The 16,424-nt window shown below is 48.2% G+C and overlaps 1 protein-coding gene across 6 annotated transcripts in view; it reads right to left on the bottom strand.

Annotated features, from left to right (window-relative positions):
• Positions 1 to 15,824, bottom strand: part of ADAMTS9 (ADAM metallopeptidase with thrombospondin type 1 motif 9) — a 163,799-nt gene extending 147,975 nt beyond the window's left edge. For 4 of the 6 annotated variants that reach the window (XM_053219112.1, XM_027039170.2, XM_027039172.2 and 1 more), the window contains exons 1-3: positions 15,684 to 15,824; positions 14,650 to 15,062; positions 9,623 to 9,785 (exon numbers count right to left, since the gene is read on the bottom strand). In XM_053219112.1, the coding sequence (XP_053075087.1) occupies positions 9,623 to 9,785; positions 14,650 to 15,062; positions 15,684 to 15,798 (691 nt within the window). In that variant the 5' untranslated portion in view covers positions 15,799 to 15,824. Of the gene's footprint in view, positions 1 to 2,648; positions 4,215 to 6,924; positions 8,634 to 9,622; positions 9,786 to 14,649; positions 15,063 to 15,683 lie in introns of those variants that run through there. The other 2 variants (XM_053219114.1, XM_053219113.1) reach the window with 2 other exon arrangements.
• Between the last annotated feature and the right edge of the window lie 600 nt (positions 15,825 to 16,424).

The raw sequence follows: 16,424 nt of genomic DNA, 5'->3' as shown, positions 1-16,424 counted from the left end.
CAGGAGCCGACTTTGGCTACTCACAAATGGCTACAGTAACGATTCTGTAATGATCTGAGTATCAAAGAGAGCCTAACTTTGGCAGATACAAAGTTAAACCGTTTAAATCTCAACTGCATGATAAAATAGCCCTTCATTGAACAAGTGGGTTTATTCCCTCATACGAAGAGAACTAACAGATTCTACAGCATCTTACTTCAAAAAGACGGCCCATTCAGGTCAGATGAAGAGTCTGAGTCCTGCCCCGATGAACCCCATATACTTCTTCCCTCTGTTAGTCTGCACGCCTGACCAATTTCCCTCTGGCCCTGACCAAAGCCTTCTGAAGTTTCTTACATCTCTTCTTGAGAAGGAGGCGTGCATCTAAACTTGTCTCAGGGGCTTACCGGGAAGATAAACACATTGGCCAGGTATTCTACGATCCTTTTTTCCTCGACCGACAATGGGTTTCTGAAGCAAAGTGATAGGAACAGCCAGGAATGATGACAGGTGACAAGGAAATCAATCTGGGGCTCAAAGTAAAGCAGGGAGCCCTCATGCTATCTCTGGTTCCAGAAGCTTACCAAAAGTGCCAAGACAGGAGGCAGGAAAGCAGGTCATACATCACGGGGTCCTAATTTCAGGCCCAAACCTAACGTGCCACTTGACAATTCCCAATTGCAAACTGACTCTCACAGGCTTCCAACACAGGTGAGTACAATCCTTGAATGGCAGACAAGGGAGTCTTAGTAAATACTGTAAATCGAGGATCTTTCTATTGGTAGGTTTAAAAAAAGAAGAAGAAAGAGGGTTATCAAGGTACTCCAGATAAAGGGGCAAAAATCAACCCAACCAAGCTGCCTTTTGTGCTCAATGAAATTACTCTGATAAGTGGCTCATTCCTGGTAGCTTTGTTCTTGGTACCTGCTCTGGGTTTAGGGCTGACCCAGGTCTTTCAAATGGCTGCAAATGCAGACCGACCTTAGGACGACAAAGAGGAATCAGTGAATAAAAGAACTGGAAAGGGGGGAAAAGACCACAGGGAGCAAATCTAACCTAGAAGGAAAATAGTAATTTAATTAGGATGACACTGGCAACGAAGTGAAAAGTTATTTAAGAGATAGAACAACCAACCGCGACAGGGGGAGCTGATTCAGATCACAGCCTAAACGAGGGGACTTGAAGGAGGCATTTCAGGGACAATTAGGAACATTTTATAAACAGGCACTGTTCAGGTTATATGGAGCGATTATTGTTGATTTTGCTCAGCATGGTATATTTACATTACAGTTACGGAAGAAAGTATCCTCGTTTTTCAGAGATGTCCATGGGAGTATTCAGATAGGGAATGTCATGGTACCTGGGTTTCCTTTAAAATAGTCCAGCAGAGAGAAAAAATAAAAAGCACACATGGAAAAAATCTTTGCTATCATTACGGGTAGATGGGTTCATTTACAATTGCCTCCACCTGTTTATGTGTGCTTATACGTTTCTTAATAACGTGCTTTTTAAAAGACACCAGGGAGGGTCGAGGGCCGGGGGGCATCTGGGTGGCTCAGTCAGCCAAGCATCTGACTTCAGCTCAAGTCATGATCTCGCAGTTCGTGAGTTCAAGCCCCGCATCAGGCTCTGTGCTGACAGCTCAGAGCCTGGAGCCTGCTTCGGATTCTGTGTCTCCCTCTCTCTCTGACCCTCCCTCCCCTCTCTCTAAAATAAATAAATAAATAAATAAATAATAAAAAAGACATGATGGAAAAATTTCAAATGAAAGAAAAAAAAACACTGCCTGTATTAGAAGTTTCTTTTTTATTATCCTTTCATTTTGTTGTATAGCACTATTAACACTGATGTTTTTATTTATTTTTTTTAATTTTTTTTTAATGTTTATTTATTTTTTTTGAGACAGAGAGAGACAGAGCATGAACGGGGAAGGGTCAGAGAGAGGGAGACACAGAATCTGAAACAGGCTCCAGGCTCTGAGCTGTCAGCACAGTGCCCGATGCAGGGCTTGAACTCACGGACCGCGAGATCATGACCTGAGCCGAAGTCGGCCGCTTAACCGACTGAGCCACCCAGGCGCCCCAACACTGATGTTTTTAAAAAGCTGCCACAAAGAAGATAAAGCTGAGGGAAGAGGCTCAAGAATTCAGTTATTTAAAACAGTAATTTTCTAGTAATTTGCAAAGAGAGAGGCCATCGCTTACTGCCTAATGCATCTGACTGTGTATTAGATACAGTCATTGGAGAATATATCAAAGAGAAAAAAAGGTATACAGACTGACGAGGAACAAAAAGGTGTAAGTGACAGGAAATTAAACCAAAACAATAAATCCCAAATGGTGGAAACTATCTTTAAAGATTCAAACAGCCCTGTGTTTGAGAGCTGTTTCCCTTACACAGTGCGCACAAGTTCATTGACCGCTTGGAGTTCAGCTTTCTTATTTGTAAAAGGGAATAACTGAGGCATTTTCCTTGCAGGGAGCTGTTGTTGCAGGACTAACTGAAAGAACCCACGGTGTGCCCAGCACAAGGCTCCTTGACTGTTGCCCATTCTTACATTCACAGGCCGAACAGCCCAAAGAAAGGATGTGAAGATACAGAGAGTGTGTGGGAAGACGAAGGCAGGCCGGCTTCTCACAGAAGTAACTAATTAGCCAACAACCACTGACCTGCTTGAGCCCGGGCAGGAGCGTGAGGTCAGCCAACGCTTCTGTTGCATCCTGGAACCCTCAAGCTGTCCCAGAATTGTTTACCCAAAGCCCCCCTCGGAGGTCTGCCCTTAGCTCTGTCTCTCACTTCATTTGGGCCCAACTCTCAGGGCAGCTAATCTAATCAGCTAATCTATGCTAAATTATTAATGGGATCCCAGAGGTTAATGAGTAACAAGGATACTCTCCAACAGAGGCAAGCTGCAGACCAAGGCCTCAGCGAGTCATTAGAGTCTCGGTGGAAATTCCGGGCATCAGGCAGCCCTCCTCCAATCCTATCAAATTATAGGCAAGCATGTTAAAAATCCTGCCAGCAAAAGTAATCCATATCCGAATGCAAACGAATCAACAAAGGACAGAGCAAAAAACCCTCCAAGTACACCAGGACAAAATGGTTGTTAGGCATTGGTGTGTTTTCAAGTTTTGTGTCCTTGGGCGAGCCCACTGGATGCACTTCTCTGTGTCCCCATCGTGCCAGGTGCACCATGGAGGTCGAGGTAAGGATTAAATTACACAATCCATGTAAAGCACTTGGAACAGTGCCTGCCACACAACACATGCTCAACAAATGTCAGCCGTTGTTGACATCATTTGGACTTGTATATTCAATGGAGTTAGGCCCACAGTGCAGCACACTGGAATTAGATCTGGGTTCAAATGTCAGGCCCACTTCCCACTAGCTGTGTGACTTTGCACAAGCGGTTCGGCCTCTCTGAGCTGTAATTTTCTCAAATGTAAAATAAAGATAATAATACCTACCCTATAGGGTTGATGAACAGATTTCAAGTGCTAACATATGGAATGTGGGTAGCACACATAAAGCCCTAACAAAGGATGTCTTGAATCATCATCTTGTATTTTCCAGCGTTTTTGACTGCACCCTTGGGAGTCAAACCAACAGGTGACCAGACATTCTAGGGGACAGAGTCTCCAGTGCCTCATGGAGACTAAGCCATGGTAATCCCTGGGTATGTCCAACAGGCGCAAGGCAGTTTAGCTGGGTTGAGATGGAGCCTCAGCTTTGATTGGTCCCGATGTCCCAAGGAAGTCGACACAAGGCAGGATTTTCATCTGTCTGGCTACTAAGCCTGTCTCATTCAAAAAAAAAAAAAAAAATGCATGGGATCATGGCTTGGCTGTTGATATCTGGTGACAAATGCCACTGGGCTACAAAATGATTACATGCCAGTATCCTCATTTCTCTTTTAACTGTATCTTCTGATTATAAAATGACTATAGAATTATGTCAGAAATATAGGCATTTAAAATAAAAAGACAAATGTTGCCTATGTTCCTGTCAACCACAAACAATCCCTTTTTAATATTTCAGTGAGCCACCTGGGTGGCTCAGTCAGTTAAGCATCCCACTTCGGCTCAGGTCCTGATCTCATGGTGAGTTCGAGCCCCGCGTTGGGCTCTGTGCTGACAGCTCAGAGCCTGGAGCCTGCTTCGGATTCTGTGTCTCCCTCTCTCTCTCTGTCTCTTCCCCACTCACACACTGTCTCTCTCTCTCTCTCTCTCTCAAAGATAAGTAAACATTAAAAAAAAATTTCTGTGCGTACTGCTTCAGATTTTTCTCAATACACACATATACCACCACACTGTTGCCGTTTTAAAAAAATGAGATCATACCATACCTACTAACTTATCATCTGCTTGTTCACTATATGTATATACGTATATATACATATATACATATATATACATATATATACATATACATATATATGTACATATATATACATATATAAACATACATATACATACATATATATACCTATACACATACATATATGTGTGTGTGTGTGTGTGTATTTGTTAAAAATAAATCTGTATGCTTATTTTTGATGGCTGCATAGGAATCCATGAAATGTATACCTCATAAATATTTGATCTATCCTCCGACTGAGAGGCACTTAGGGTTTTCCATCCTGCTGCTATAATAAACAACACCATACTAAGTATTCTCCCACAAACATCCATATACAATTGTCCAATTGTTTCCTTGGAAGTGGCATCGATGGGTCAACGAGTATATAATTCTTAAATGCCTTAAATAAAACAAAACAAAAGCAGGCTTGCCGAGATGGGAGGGCGAGAGAGGTATTCTAATAACGGAAAAACACTGTCGTTTAGGCCCAGGCAAACAAAACGGCCTTGTGTCGGCCTTCTCCCCCGCCTTTCTCTCTCTCTCATCTACCAGGAAGCACGTCTGTCTCACTGATAAGAGCAACTAAATCCTCTTGTGCAAAATTCAGAGTCAAACGCAGAGTGTCCGTGAGACAGAACTTGGGGTTTCATCTGGAAAAGCCACATGAAGGATCAGCAGGAAGCGGCTTGTAAAAGGCAATAAGCTCCTGAATGGCTCCCCTGAGCTTGCCACTTGGTCCCCCTGGTGTGTGGGGGCACACAGGCCGTCAGCTGGATGAACCCTACTGAGGACCCGCTGCGTAGGGGACCGTGAAGTGACAAGGGCATGCCACAGGAAGGAGAAGATGCCCACAGCCCATTCGGAAGCCTGAGCAACTTACAAACAGGAGGACAATCACAGATAAATGCAGACACACTCAACTGGCCCAAACGTATACACACAGACATAACCAATGATGCCAAAACAGAGACATTCTCGCGAGGGCAGCCACCGGGCCGAGAGGAACTTGCAAGAGATGAGTTTTTACAATGCTGCATTAGGTACAGAAAAAAAGAAGCTGAGAGAAAGGGCTCTCGGCCCCACCACTTGCTGGCAGGGTGACCTTGGGCAAGTCCCATAAGCCCTTTATGACCTGGTTACCAAGAAACTCTAAGCTTAATCATGGGAACCCGATTAGCTCTGGGTTTTGGTAGTTTGAGTTTTCCTTTCCTTGCTGTGTTGTTTCAATTTCTATTTTCATGATTCTTCTTTCTAGCCCACCATTCAGTGATTGCCTACCATCTGCTAAACACTGTCCTGGGAGCTTTCATTATTTCATACTCATTTAGTCCTAACTACACCCTTGAAAGGTATGTATTATTCTTACTTTATGCTCTAAATATGCTGGAGGTCACACGGCTGACTGGAATAAAGATGGTTCCTGGTTTTATCCTCATGGCACAGAGGGGTTAGTAAATACATTAAGGCTGAATGCACACATGAATGAATAAATTAAGTTGTTGACTCCCATCTGAACCCATGAAATTTTCACTACATAAGACTCCCTTCTGCACGTGTCTTTTCAACATAATTTATCTCAGAATCTGTTCCTTGAAAATCAGATATACATCAAGAATCAGAAATGAACAGGACTCACAATCCATCTGTAGGGAGCAGTGTGACAGTCACAGTGCCTGGCCCTGGGCAGACTCCCAGCAGCCAGCAACTAAAGAGTTAACGCCCAGCTCAGCAGGGGACTTCCAGGAGCCTCCTCCAAGGCTAGGGCTATCTTAAATTCTGAGGGGCTGGTGTTGAATGTATAGAGTATCACTCCTAGAAATAAGTAACTTAACATCCCAGGACTACAGTTTACTCATCTGTACAGAATATTCGTTTGTTGGCCTAGAGCTAACAATTTAAATTTTCCTCCAGAAAATCTTCTGTCATCCCAAGAGAAGAACTAGAAAGCAGTGATGAAGAACACCAAGGGTGCCTGGGGGGCTCAGTTGGTTGAGCATCCGACTTCAGCTCAGGTCATGAGCTCAAGGTTCATGAGTTTGAGCCCCATGTCGGGCTCCCTGCTGTCACAGAGCCTGCTTCAGATCCTGTCTCTGTCTTTCTCTCTGCCCCTCCCTGGCTTGCACGCACCTCTCCCCCACAGGCCTGAGTGCTCTCTCTCCCCTTCTCAAAAATAAACACTAAAGTGGGTCACCATGAAAACAAAACAGAACAAAAGAACCCCAAGTCCAAAAGTAAGTGGCAAGCAATGGATAGTGGTTATTGCCTTAAATCCCACGTTAGCACGAACTCTCACGTTTATCTGAACTTCTGGGTCCCGTAGAGCACTCGGTAAATCCCAGGTTTCTTGCTCCTTCTCACCAGCCTGAGACAGAGGTTGGTTTTATTGTTGTTGCTGTTGTTTTAAAGAATCTGCATTTGTTTGAGGTTCCCAGGATACTTCTAAAGTTTATTCTGGGCTACCAACCACTGCTCTGGGGAGAAATCCCTACAGGTGAATGGATTGATACTGGTAGAGGATATTTTCTGCTCCGACCAGAGAGGCTTCTCCCACCCCCCACCTACTTTCACTCCCTGTGCACAGGCTACCTGGTTTTGAAGGTCTCCAAGACCTGCCACTCTGTTCCTCTAATGGCTGCTGGTGAATTGTGCCATATTCCAAAGTTCTCTCCAACTGTTCTGAGCCTCATGCATCTGTATTCAAACAAGGGTTGCAGAAGCAGCTGGAAGAGAGAAACCAGAATGGCAGCAACCCGTCCAGCAGCAACATTTGGAAGAGCCGATCAAACTGCTGGGCTCCTGATTCATCAGGAGTGAAGGAAAGGCAGCCATATTGGTCCCTGGCAAGGACAAACCAGAAGGAACACTAAGTTGGCACCAGTGATTTGGATGGTGTTACACAGAGGCCGCCAAACCAATAATGACTAGAACGCAAATAACTCCTGTGAAAACTTGAGGCATCTTCTCTTGTCCTCCATCTGCACCTTTTGAGAGTCCCCTGTTCTGTTTTCAACAGGACTTGACAGTGACTCATCCTCTAACCCAGGAAACCAAATGCCCGTTGACTCAGGTAATTAACTTTTAAAAAACAAACTCTGAGGGTTTTCTGAACGAGAGCGTCAAGTAAGACTTCTCTCTCTTTCTGTCACAGCCAACACGCGCACGCACACACACACACACACACACACGTGCACAGACAAAATGGGTCACGGGATAAGACAGACATGGGCTGTCATGATGAAGTAGCTGTGAGACCTGACCCAAGTTGCCTCGTCTCTGCTTCTCTGCCAGGTACAATGGGGGTAAGAATGGCACCCGCCTCATAGGGTTGTGGTAAGGATTCAGGGAAGTCGTGAAGGGAAAGGGCTTTGCACAATGCCAGTGCAGAATAGGACCTTCATAGCCAGAAGGTTTTTGTTTGTTGGTTTTGTTTTGTTTTAAATCTTGGTTTGCTGCCACTTTAGGGCAGAAGAATGTCACCAGGTGCCATTGTTCAATAAACTGATCAATGAACATACCAGTTGGGTATCTTTCGAACATATATTAGTAAGATAAAAGGGGAGGAATCACATCTTTCCTCTCTATCACACGCTATATATAGGTTTGTACACATATGTAAGATGAACACTTGCTAATTCTGATATGGGAAGTCAAGAAGCAAAGGACACTGTTCTTACGAGCGGGGTCCAAACAACGGGACAACGTCTTGCCGCTAAAGTCAATGGCAGCCAGGAAGGGCGCAAGTTGCTGGCACTATTGTTTCTGAGCACACCGCTCCTTCCACCGGCTCTCCCTCGCCCTGGCTCTCCAGTGAGTCTAACTGACACGATATTTCACTTATACTCCATTTAGCCCTGGCAGTGGGAACACGGTGCGACATGAGCTACCACACCACACAACTTATGACTTGACTACTCCAGGTCATAAGGAGCCAATATTATCTTTCACTGAAAGATTTCACTTTAGAAATCACAATTCCAGGACGCAATAGGATACCACCGTGTCACAGCGGAAGAACCTGACACAGATATAGGATGAGATAAGGACTCACTTGGGAAGCATTTTGGGAACCCCCTGCCGGTTTTGAGCTCTATTTCGGATATGCCAGAAAGACCCTGGGAAGTTCTATGATTTGGAGAAGCAACTTTTAAAAAATAAAGAAGAGGAAGAAGGATAAAGTTTTAGAAACAGAAAGTCGGAAGAACAACAACAACAAAAAGAGTATTTTAACAAACATCCTAAAACAGGATCAAACTGAAGGACGATCTTTTTTTTTTAATTTTTTTTTAACGTTTATTTATTTTTGAGACAGAGAGAGACAGAGCATGAATGGGGGAGGGGCAGAGAGAGAGGGAGACACAGAATCTGAAACAGGCTCCAGGCTCTGAGCTGTCAGCACAGAGCCCGACGCGGGGCTCGAACTCACAGACTGTGAGATCATGACCTGAGCCGAAGTCGGACGCTTAACCGACTGAGCCACCCAGGCGCCCCTGAAGGACGATCTTTAGTGATAAGCTGAGAAAGTGACCAGGCTTCAAAGAGGGTGAAGAGTTGCCGCATGGCTAGAGACTGAGCAACACACACAGCTTAAGTTTTTCAAGGTGCCCAGAATGACACATGTCTGACAATGGCCAGGCACATTAGCAAAGCCTCAAGGAAACTGTCCAGCATGGGCAGGAGTCTAGGGGTGGGCATATACGCATTCGACGCAAACCCAGAAATGCCATCTACACTTCCATTTGCTTATTTCCCAAAGTCACAGAGCAATGGCGAAAACCGAAGTTGATGGGAAAAATTCCTGTAAACACACAGAGGTTTTTTGGAGTTCCACTTGTGAGACTTTTTCACTTTTTCATAACCCTACATGGTTAAAAAAAAAAAAAACAAAACCAAATCCCTCATGAACAGAAAACACCAGAACACCCGGGAAACACGAGCGATGGCTGATTGAGGATATGGCCGCAAGAGCCTGAAGACGTTACTAACGCTTGACCCTAAAAATCAGCAACTTCAACGAGAGGCAGCTTTGCCCACAGAGAGCTTGAAGCTAGTTGAGCTTGTACCCGAACTTGGTGAGTTCCCAGTTGTGCTACCTTGGACAACTTACTAAACCTCTTTTCAGCTTCCACAGCTGTGCCATGGGGCTATACGTACCTCGCTTGAAGACTGAATCCAAGACAACGTACGTGGTAGCACTTTGCAGCCTGTCAAAGAGCTACGTGTTTGTAGTGTGGCCACTAACCCATCTCGCAGAGCTGGGATCTCTGCTTAAGCGAGAAGGAAATACCTGAGGTGTCACACGCCTGCCTTCCTGTTGAGGGCTCTCTGTGCAGGATGCTGTGCCTATAGATAATGTGGGGTTTGTTTTGTTCCTCTTCGTCTTCTTGTTCATCAAGGGACAGCAGTGGTTCAATAAAATAATCCCCATCATGGGACCGGAATGTGCCCAGCTGCAAATGAAGAGAGGGGAGAGGTTGATTTAATATAACTCAACCAGAAGGAGGGAAAGAAAAGGAACATTGTCAAGTAGACAAGGTGCCGTTTCACCCAATCCCTTCCCCATGAGGGCTGCTTGAATGGAACTTGCTGCCGACATATTTGGAGAAGCAGTTTATTTTCAATCCACCAGGCCAGGTCCGTACCTTCTTGATTTGACTCTATTGCAACTGCTATCCAAATCTGTTTCTAAGAAATCCTTCCCTGGTGCTCAAATTCTCATCACACTCACTTTTAAAGGAAAGAGAGCATTCTTCTTTGTGTTAAGATAGCCCGGACACTTAGGGAAAAGTGTGAGCTTCCCAGGGAAAAGCTGACCTGTGGAGGCCTTATCATTAATTCAAATTCAGAGAGCATATACTGATCACAGGCACTCCACGTGGCGCTGCCTGTGACATTGGCACATGAGCGTCTCTGCACCCCCTCCCTGTGCAATAGGGAGTGATGCCTGGAGTCAGGATGCCTTAGGTTCCCAACGCTGCCACTCACCCATCCACCCTGGGCAAGTTCCTTAATCGCTCTGAGTTTCAGCTTTCTTGTTCATCAATTGGTGATAAAAATACATACTGTAAAGCCTGACTGTGCAGAATAAATGGGATAATGCATGGAAAGTGCTTAGCAAAAGGACCCTTTGTAAGGGTCCACCTTAGTGGACCACCTTAGTGGCTTTTTGTGTTGCTGTGTTAGCCTCTAACCGCCAGGACAGAATGTGTGTGGGGCACCTGGGTGGCTCAGTCCCTTGAGCGTCTGACTCTTGGTTTCAGCTCAGGTCATGATCTCTCAGTTCAGGAGTTCGAGCCTTGTGAGGGGCTCTGTGCTAACAGCTCAGAGTCTCGAGCCGGCTTCGGATTCTGTGTCTCCCTCTCTCTCTCTCTCCCTGTTCCCCACTCATTCTCTCTCTCTCTCTCTCTCTCTCTCTCTCTCTCTCTCAAAAATAAATAAATAAACATTAAAAATATATATAAACAACTCTTGTGTTCTCTGAGCACACAGCAGGAAGCTTACTATAACACGTGAAACCTACCAGAGACAGGTCATAAAGACTAGGAAAGAACTTGGGAGCTCATGTGATCTGACACCTTTGATTAGAAAAGAGGAGATGAAGGCCCAGAGGGAGGAAGTGACTTGTCTAAAGTCCCTCTTCAGTGATACAGAAGCAGCTGAATCGTGCTTCAGGTTGAATCTTAATAGTGTCCAGTGCTGAATCTAGAACTCAGGAATTTGGATTTTAGTCCAGCACCTTTTTGGAAAGAACTTTGAGGGGCGTCCGGGTGGCTCAGTCAGTTAAGTGTCCAACTCTTGATTTTGGCTCAGGTCACAGTCTCACATGATCTTGTGAGATTGAGCCCTGCCTTGGACTTTGCGCTGACAGCACGGAGCCTGCTTGGGATTCTCTCTCTCTCTCTCTCTCTCTCTCTCCGTCTCTCTCTGCTCCTCACCCACTTGTACCTTGTCTCTCTTAAAATAAATAAACTTTAGTAAAAAAAAATTTTTTTGAAAGTCTTTTTAGGAATAGAGATTCAGTCTCTGGCCCATGGTTAGGAGCATGGGTCAGAAAGATAAGGTGGGAACCCCAACTCTGTCACTTAGTAGGTAGGAGACCTCGGGCAAGCCTCCAACTCTCCAAGCCTCAGTGTCCTTCCTCATCTGTAAAATTGGTTGTTTTCAGAACTGGGCTGTTATGAGGATTTGGATGGGATGAGATGATGCATACAAAAAGTACTTATTACAGTGAAAGACACATAAGAGTCCAATAAATGTCATCCTTATGAGGTCAAATTAATTTTGTTGTCGATTCAGAGAAGAATGTTTGATCAAAGAGTAGTCCTTTCTTGGTTAAAGTGACCATTTATTCAAACATAGGTACTAAGTACCTACAATATACAAGGCTCCAACAGGGGAGAGAAAGGCACTGATGTTGTCCCTGCTGCAAAGGAGGAAGGGATAGATCATGTGCACCGAGAACCACAACACAAGAGAGAGCATACTCAGCATCATAAGAGAGGTACAGATAAGTGTGTGTGCAGGTGAAGAGGGAAAGAGAACAGTGGCTGAAGGACAAGGTTTCTCGGGGAAGAAGCTATGTAAGTTACTTTAAAAGAAGGGTAGGATTTGAGCATGTGATGCTGGGGGACATGACCGAGTAAACCCAGAGACCCAAAGGCAATGACATAGGACTGGGATGGGAGAGAAACTCTGAGAAAATCTGCAAAAGCAGATTGCCCGATACCCAGAATTTGTGGAGGAAAGCCTGAGAGATGAGCCTGGCGGGTAGATGTGCAAGGCATGAGGAGGGATGCCGTAAATGGTCTCAAGTGTCAGATGATAAAATCAGTAGTTGTTCACTAAGCAATGGGGAGCTATGTAGAGTGAGTGAACAGAGGAGTAATGTGATCTTATACCTAGTCACCCTTAATCTGTTAGCGGTGTTTGGCAGGGATTAGAGAGGGAAGACTGGAGGAGGACAGACCACATGGAAATATTTCTGAGACAACAGTCCTAAATGAGCAAGGGGCAGAGAAGTGAAGGAGGTCTAGAATTAGGGTAGGGCCTGTTCAGACCAGTGAGAGACACATCTGAGATGGAATTCAGGAAAACTGATAACGTACTGGTAGGAGGTGTGTGTGTGTGTCTTCCGGGTTGAGGGGAGGGGGAGTAGATTGGCGTGGTTCATTCTAAAGAGTGAAAGAATTCCCGGGTGGAAATATTTCCACTAGGAACGCCATGATACTTCCGGTGCAGAAACGGTAATGGGAAGTCTTGGGAGGAAAGATAAATTCGAGAAGGGAGACAGAGGGATGAGGTTTTTGGAGCTAGGTTAATCCCTGAAAGAAACAGCCAGTGCACCTATCCTTAAGATGTGTTCTGGACCTTTCCCTCCCCAGAGAGGCAGATTGCAAATTAAATGCAATATACATGGGTTTGTCACGGTCTATACAATCATTCTAAAGTCCCTGCCGGCCCTCAGTTCCCTAAGAGAGTTACCAGTTGCTGTTCTACGTGCGAGATACCACCTAAAATTGGCAACAGAAATTAAGGTCCTGCGCAGCAAAGTATTTATACAACTGCTGGGGCCACTCCGCGGGGTGTGGAGGCGGAGAGGGAGGAGGAGTGAAGGTTGTTTACAAACTTTACGTACATACTCAGCACCATTCGTAAAGTTCTGGAATTGGTGTTTACAACCTTCGGATCGGGGTGTTCTGATGACCTGGGTTCCAGTGCCTGGTTTATGCCCACCCCAGCCATAACCTTCGGCAGAATGGAAGGATTCCTGCGCTTTGGCCCTAGGTCTTGGGGCGGCGATGACTCACGGCAGCACCCCCTTACCCCCCCCCCCCCGCGCGTCAAACTGCCGTCTCCGCCCACCCCCAAACAATCTCAACAACGAGCCGAGCCGCAGCTCCTGGCGCTTTGCTGGGGGCTGGAGGGGCTCATCGCTGTGCTCGTATCCCAGCAGGCTAAAACCTTCCCAGTCCTACTCTTCAAGCTTGCCTCGTTCCCCCACCGGACTCTTCCGTTGAGCAGTGGAGACAGATGCGACATCCCAACCAGGGACGCAGGATCCACCAACGACAGCGCTCGGCAGGGGCAGCCAAGTGGCCCGGTAAGTTATCCGTGCTCCCCTTAGAAAAGGTGATGGGGAATGTGGGTCCTCAGGGGAAGAGTAAACGCATCATGGGGGGAGCAGTGCGCACAACGCCGTGCGCTGGGAGAGCCTGACCCGGGAAAGCTTCTGCGTCACACGCGCGTGTTAGGAACGCACATCGTTTGGGAAAGTCAAGGATCACTTTCGCTGGGGTCATAACTTTAGAGCATGTCTTCAAATGTGCTGGGGAAGAAAGCGAATGCCTTATCGGACCAACTGGAGAGCAAGTGGGGAGGGGAGGGGAGGTCAAAAGGGGGTCGAGGCACCCTTTCGGAAACCCTGCTAAGTGCGTATTTTGCAGTGCAGGGAGGTGGCCGCCTCGCGCCTTCTCGCTCTCCTTCTGTAGGGGAAACGTGCGGTGTAGGCTCCGTCTCTCCACTCTCTGGAACCCGTATGGGTGGCAGAAAACCCAAAAGAACCTAACTCTCGTCCGGGCAGCCTCTGCGGGCTCTCTCCCACTATTTCTGTTTCTTAGGGGCTACCCCGCCAGCAGGGTGCAGAGTCGGACTGCGCCACACCCCCACTCCGAGTTTTACCCTAATTCAAAGCGTCCGGGGCAGGCTCCGCCCTCTTCCCCGCCTCCGGAGTCCTTGGCCCACCCTTCCGTTCCTGGGACGGACCTGTTCCCTGTCAATCCTGTTCAGCCTCAGGGTTCCTGGCGCGTGAAAAGAGGCCCAGAGCGATCGCAGGGACTCTAGATTACGCACCGCCCTCCACGACACACAGAAGGAACTCCCCATACCCGAGGCTGGGGATCCTCAGCCCACACCCCTGACTCGAGACGCGCCAATAAGGAGTCGGGTCCTGCCTGCGCTCAGCTGCTCCGCTCCTGGGCGGCTGTGTTTGCTACAAGGAAGGGCAGGCAACTCTGGAGTTTGGAAACCGACTTCCAAGCCGCCTGCTAGCGCTGGGCAAGGAGCAGCGGAGCTCGGTTCGGACTCTAGAAAGCTCCAAAACACATGGAACCCCTGGGAGCGGATGCGTGCGCTCCTCTCCAGTGTAAGCGCACGCACTGGGCTAGTCATCCAAACCGCTGGATGCAAACTAGCTTCCAGCGGGCATTTAGAGCCAGACTGGAAACTCGGCGCAGTGAGGGTCTTAGAAGAGAGAGCAATGAAGTCTTCCAGAAACTTGTGAAGGGGGGGGGGGGGGAGGAGCGGGCACCAACTCACCATTCCTGAGCAGAGGCTGATGACCGCCGTGTGCTGGGACTTGGTAGACTTGGTATTGACATGGCCTTTGTAGAAGCAGTGCTTGAGTTCCGCTTCCTCCTCAGAATAAAACTTTGTCTGGTTCTCCCCGGGCGTCCCGAGAAGGGTGACAGTGAACAGTGGAGCGATAAATCCGGAATGGGCGGAGAGATTAAATAGAAATTGCTGGCCGAAGGCAGAGAGGCGGTAATGCTCCTGGTCGGAGGTAGAGGAGGAGGAGGAAGACGAGGCAGAGGCCGGCCAGGGGTCAGAGGCAGCGTTAATGCTCCGGCGCCTCCTTTTGAAGTGCACGTTCGTAGAAACGGGTTCTCCGAGAGCGTTCACTCGGATGGGAGACGCGATTTCGTATTCGCTCAGGGTCTCTAATAATTTCACTGCAGGGAGAAGCAGAAACACATGAAGCAATAATTCAATTTTCCGCAAACCAATTTCCCGCAAGTTTTAGTTTAAACATGAAGGGGGCTTTGTCCGGGTTATTTTCCAGCAGTTTTTTTTTTTTTTTTTTTTTTGCCCATTTGAGCCCACGCCTTCACCCTCAGCCAGTGCACAAATATTTGCTGAGCACCTACTATGTGCCAGGAATAGCCAGGAACTGTGCTCAACGCTGAGGCTACACCATTTGGAATCAGACAGTGAACAAATCAAAATACATGAGATACATTTCGTATTCTGACAAATAATCTGAATAAAATAAAACAAGTCAGTATCTGCTACCCCCAGTTACTAAGTAACTATAGTTTGGGCCCTGGAGGTGGGGAAGGGGAAAGATCAAACTACCAGCAAAGCGGGGTGGGGGAGACCAAGTCTACTCTACAGTGGCTCTCTCTAGAAATTGGCTGGGAATGACCTAAAGAAGGGAGAGGCTGCAAAGCCGGAGATAATTCTTTCTAGGAAAAAGAGAGAGGCCCTCCGCTGCGGGGTGCCCGCTGTCGGGCGCAGACGCTGGGGAGGTGGCGACTGGGGCGGAGGGGTCGCGATGGCCGGAGTCTCATTACCTTGCCTCGGGTGCAGCCTGTCCTTGCGCACGGCCGCCGCGGCGTCTGGGCTCCCCATCTCGGCCAGGTCCCGCACCAGGAACGTTAGCAGTGTGGCCCAGGATACAAACTGCATGGTGCTTCCCACCCCTCCCCTGTTGCTCCCACCCCCCTCCCTCCTGCCCTCCCTGGCTGCGGCGGCGACGCGAGGCAGCGGCCGCGGTGAGCCCGCGGAGCCTGGCGCCCGCCGCCAACTTTTGACTTTAGGAGTCGCTGAGGTCTCGCCGCGAGGGTCCCGTCTGCGCTCGGCTGAGCAACGCCGCCGCCTGCCGAGAGCTGAGCCGCTCGGGCCGCAGGAGGAGCCGGAGGAGCAGCAAGAGGAGGAGGACTGGGGCTCGACTGCTCGGCCGCATAATGTCCAAGGAGCGGGCAGGAGAAGGCGCGGAACGTGCGCTCCGAGGCGCGCCGGGCGCCCTTTGCTGGCGGGGATAGCGGAGCTGCTTCTTGAATGGGGGGCTGGGGGGGCGGGGGCGGGGGGGCCGCGGGTCCTCCGCCGCTCAAGTACCCCGGGTGCCCGCCTCTAAGAGGAGAGGGGAGGGGAAAGCGCAGCGAGCGGGGACCGCCTCCTTCCAGACGGAGTAGTCCCCTCCTCGGCCGGCCCGTGCGAGTCTCGCGGCCGGCCTCGGGCTGCAGGAGGCGGAGGCCGGAGGCGCCGGGAGCTCGCGGCCAGCGGCTCGCGCTCCCCGCCGCCTCGCGGGCATC

The sequence above is a fragment of the Acinonyx jubatus genome, chromosome A2, assembly GCF_027475565.1.
Source record: "Acinonyx jubatus isolate Ajub_Pintada_27869175 chromosome A2, VMU_Ajub_asm_v1.0, whole genome shotgun sequence".
Lineage (NCBI taxonomy): Eukaryota > Metazoa > Chordata > Mammalia > Carnivora > Felidae > Acinonyx > Acinonyx jubatus.
Note: the sequence above shows the minus strand (reverse complement) of the source record. Positions and strands in the feature narration are given on the sequence as shown.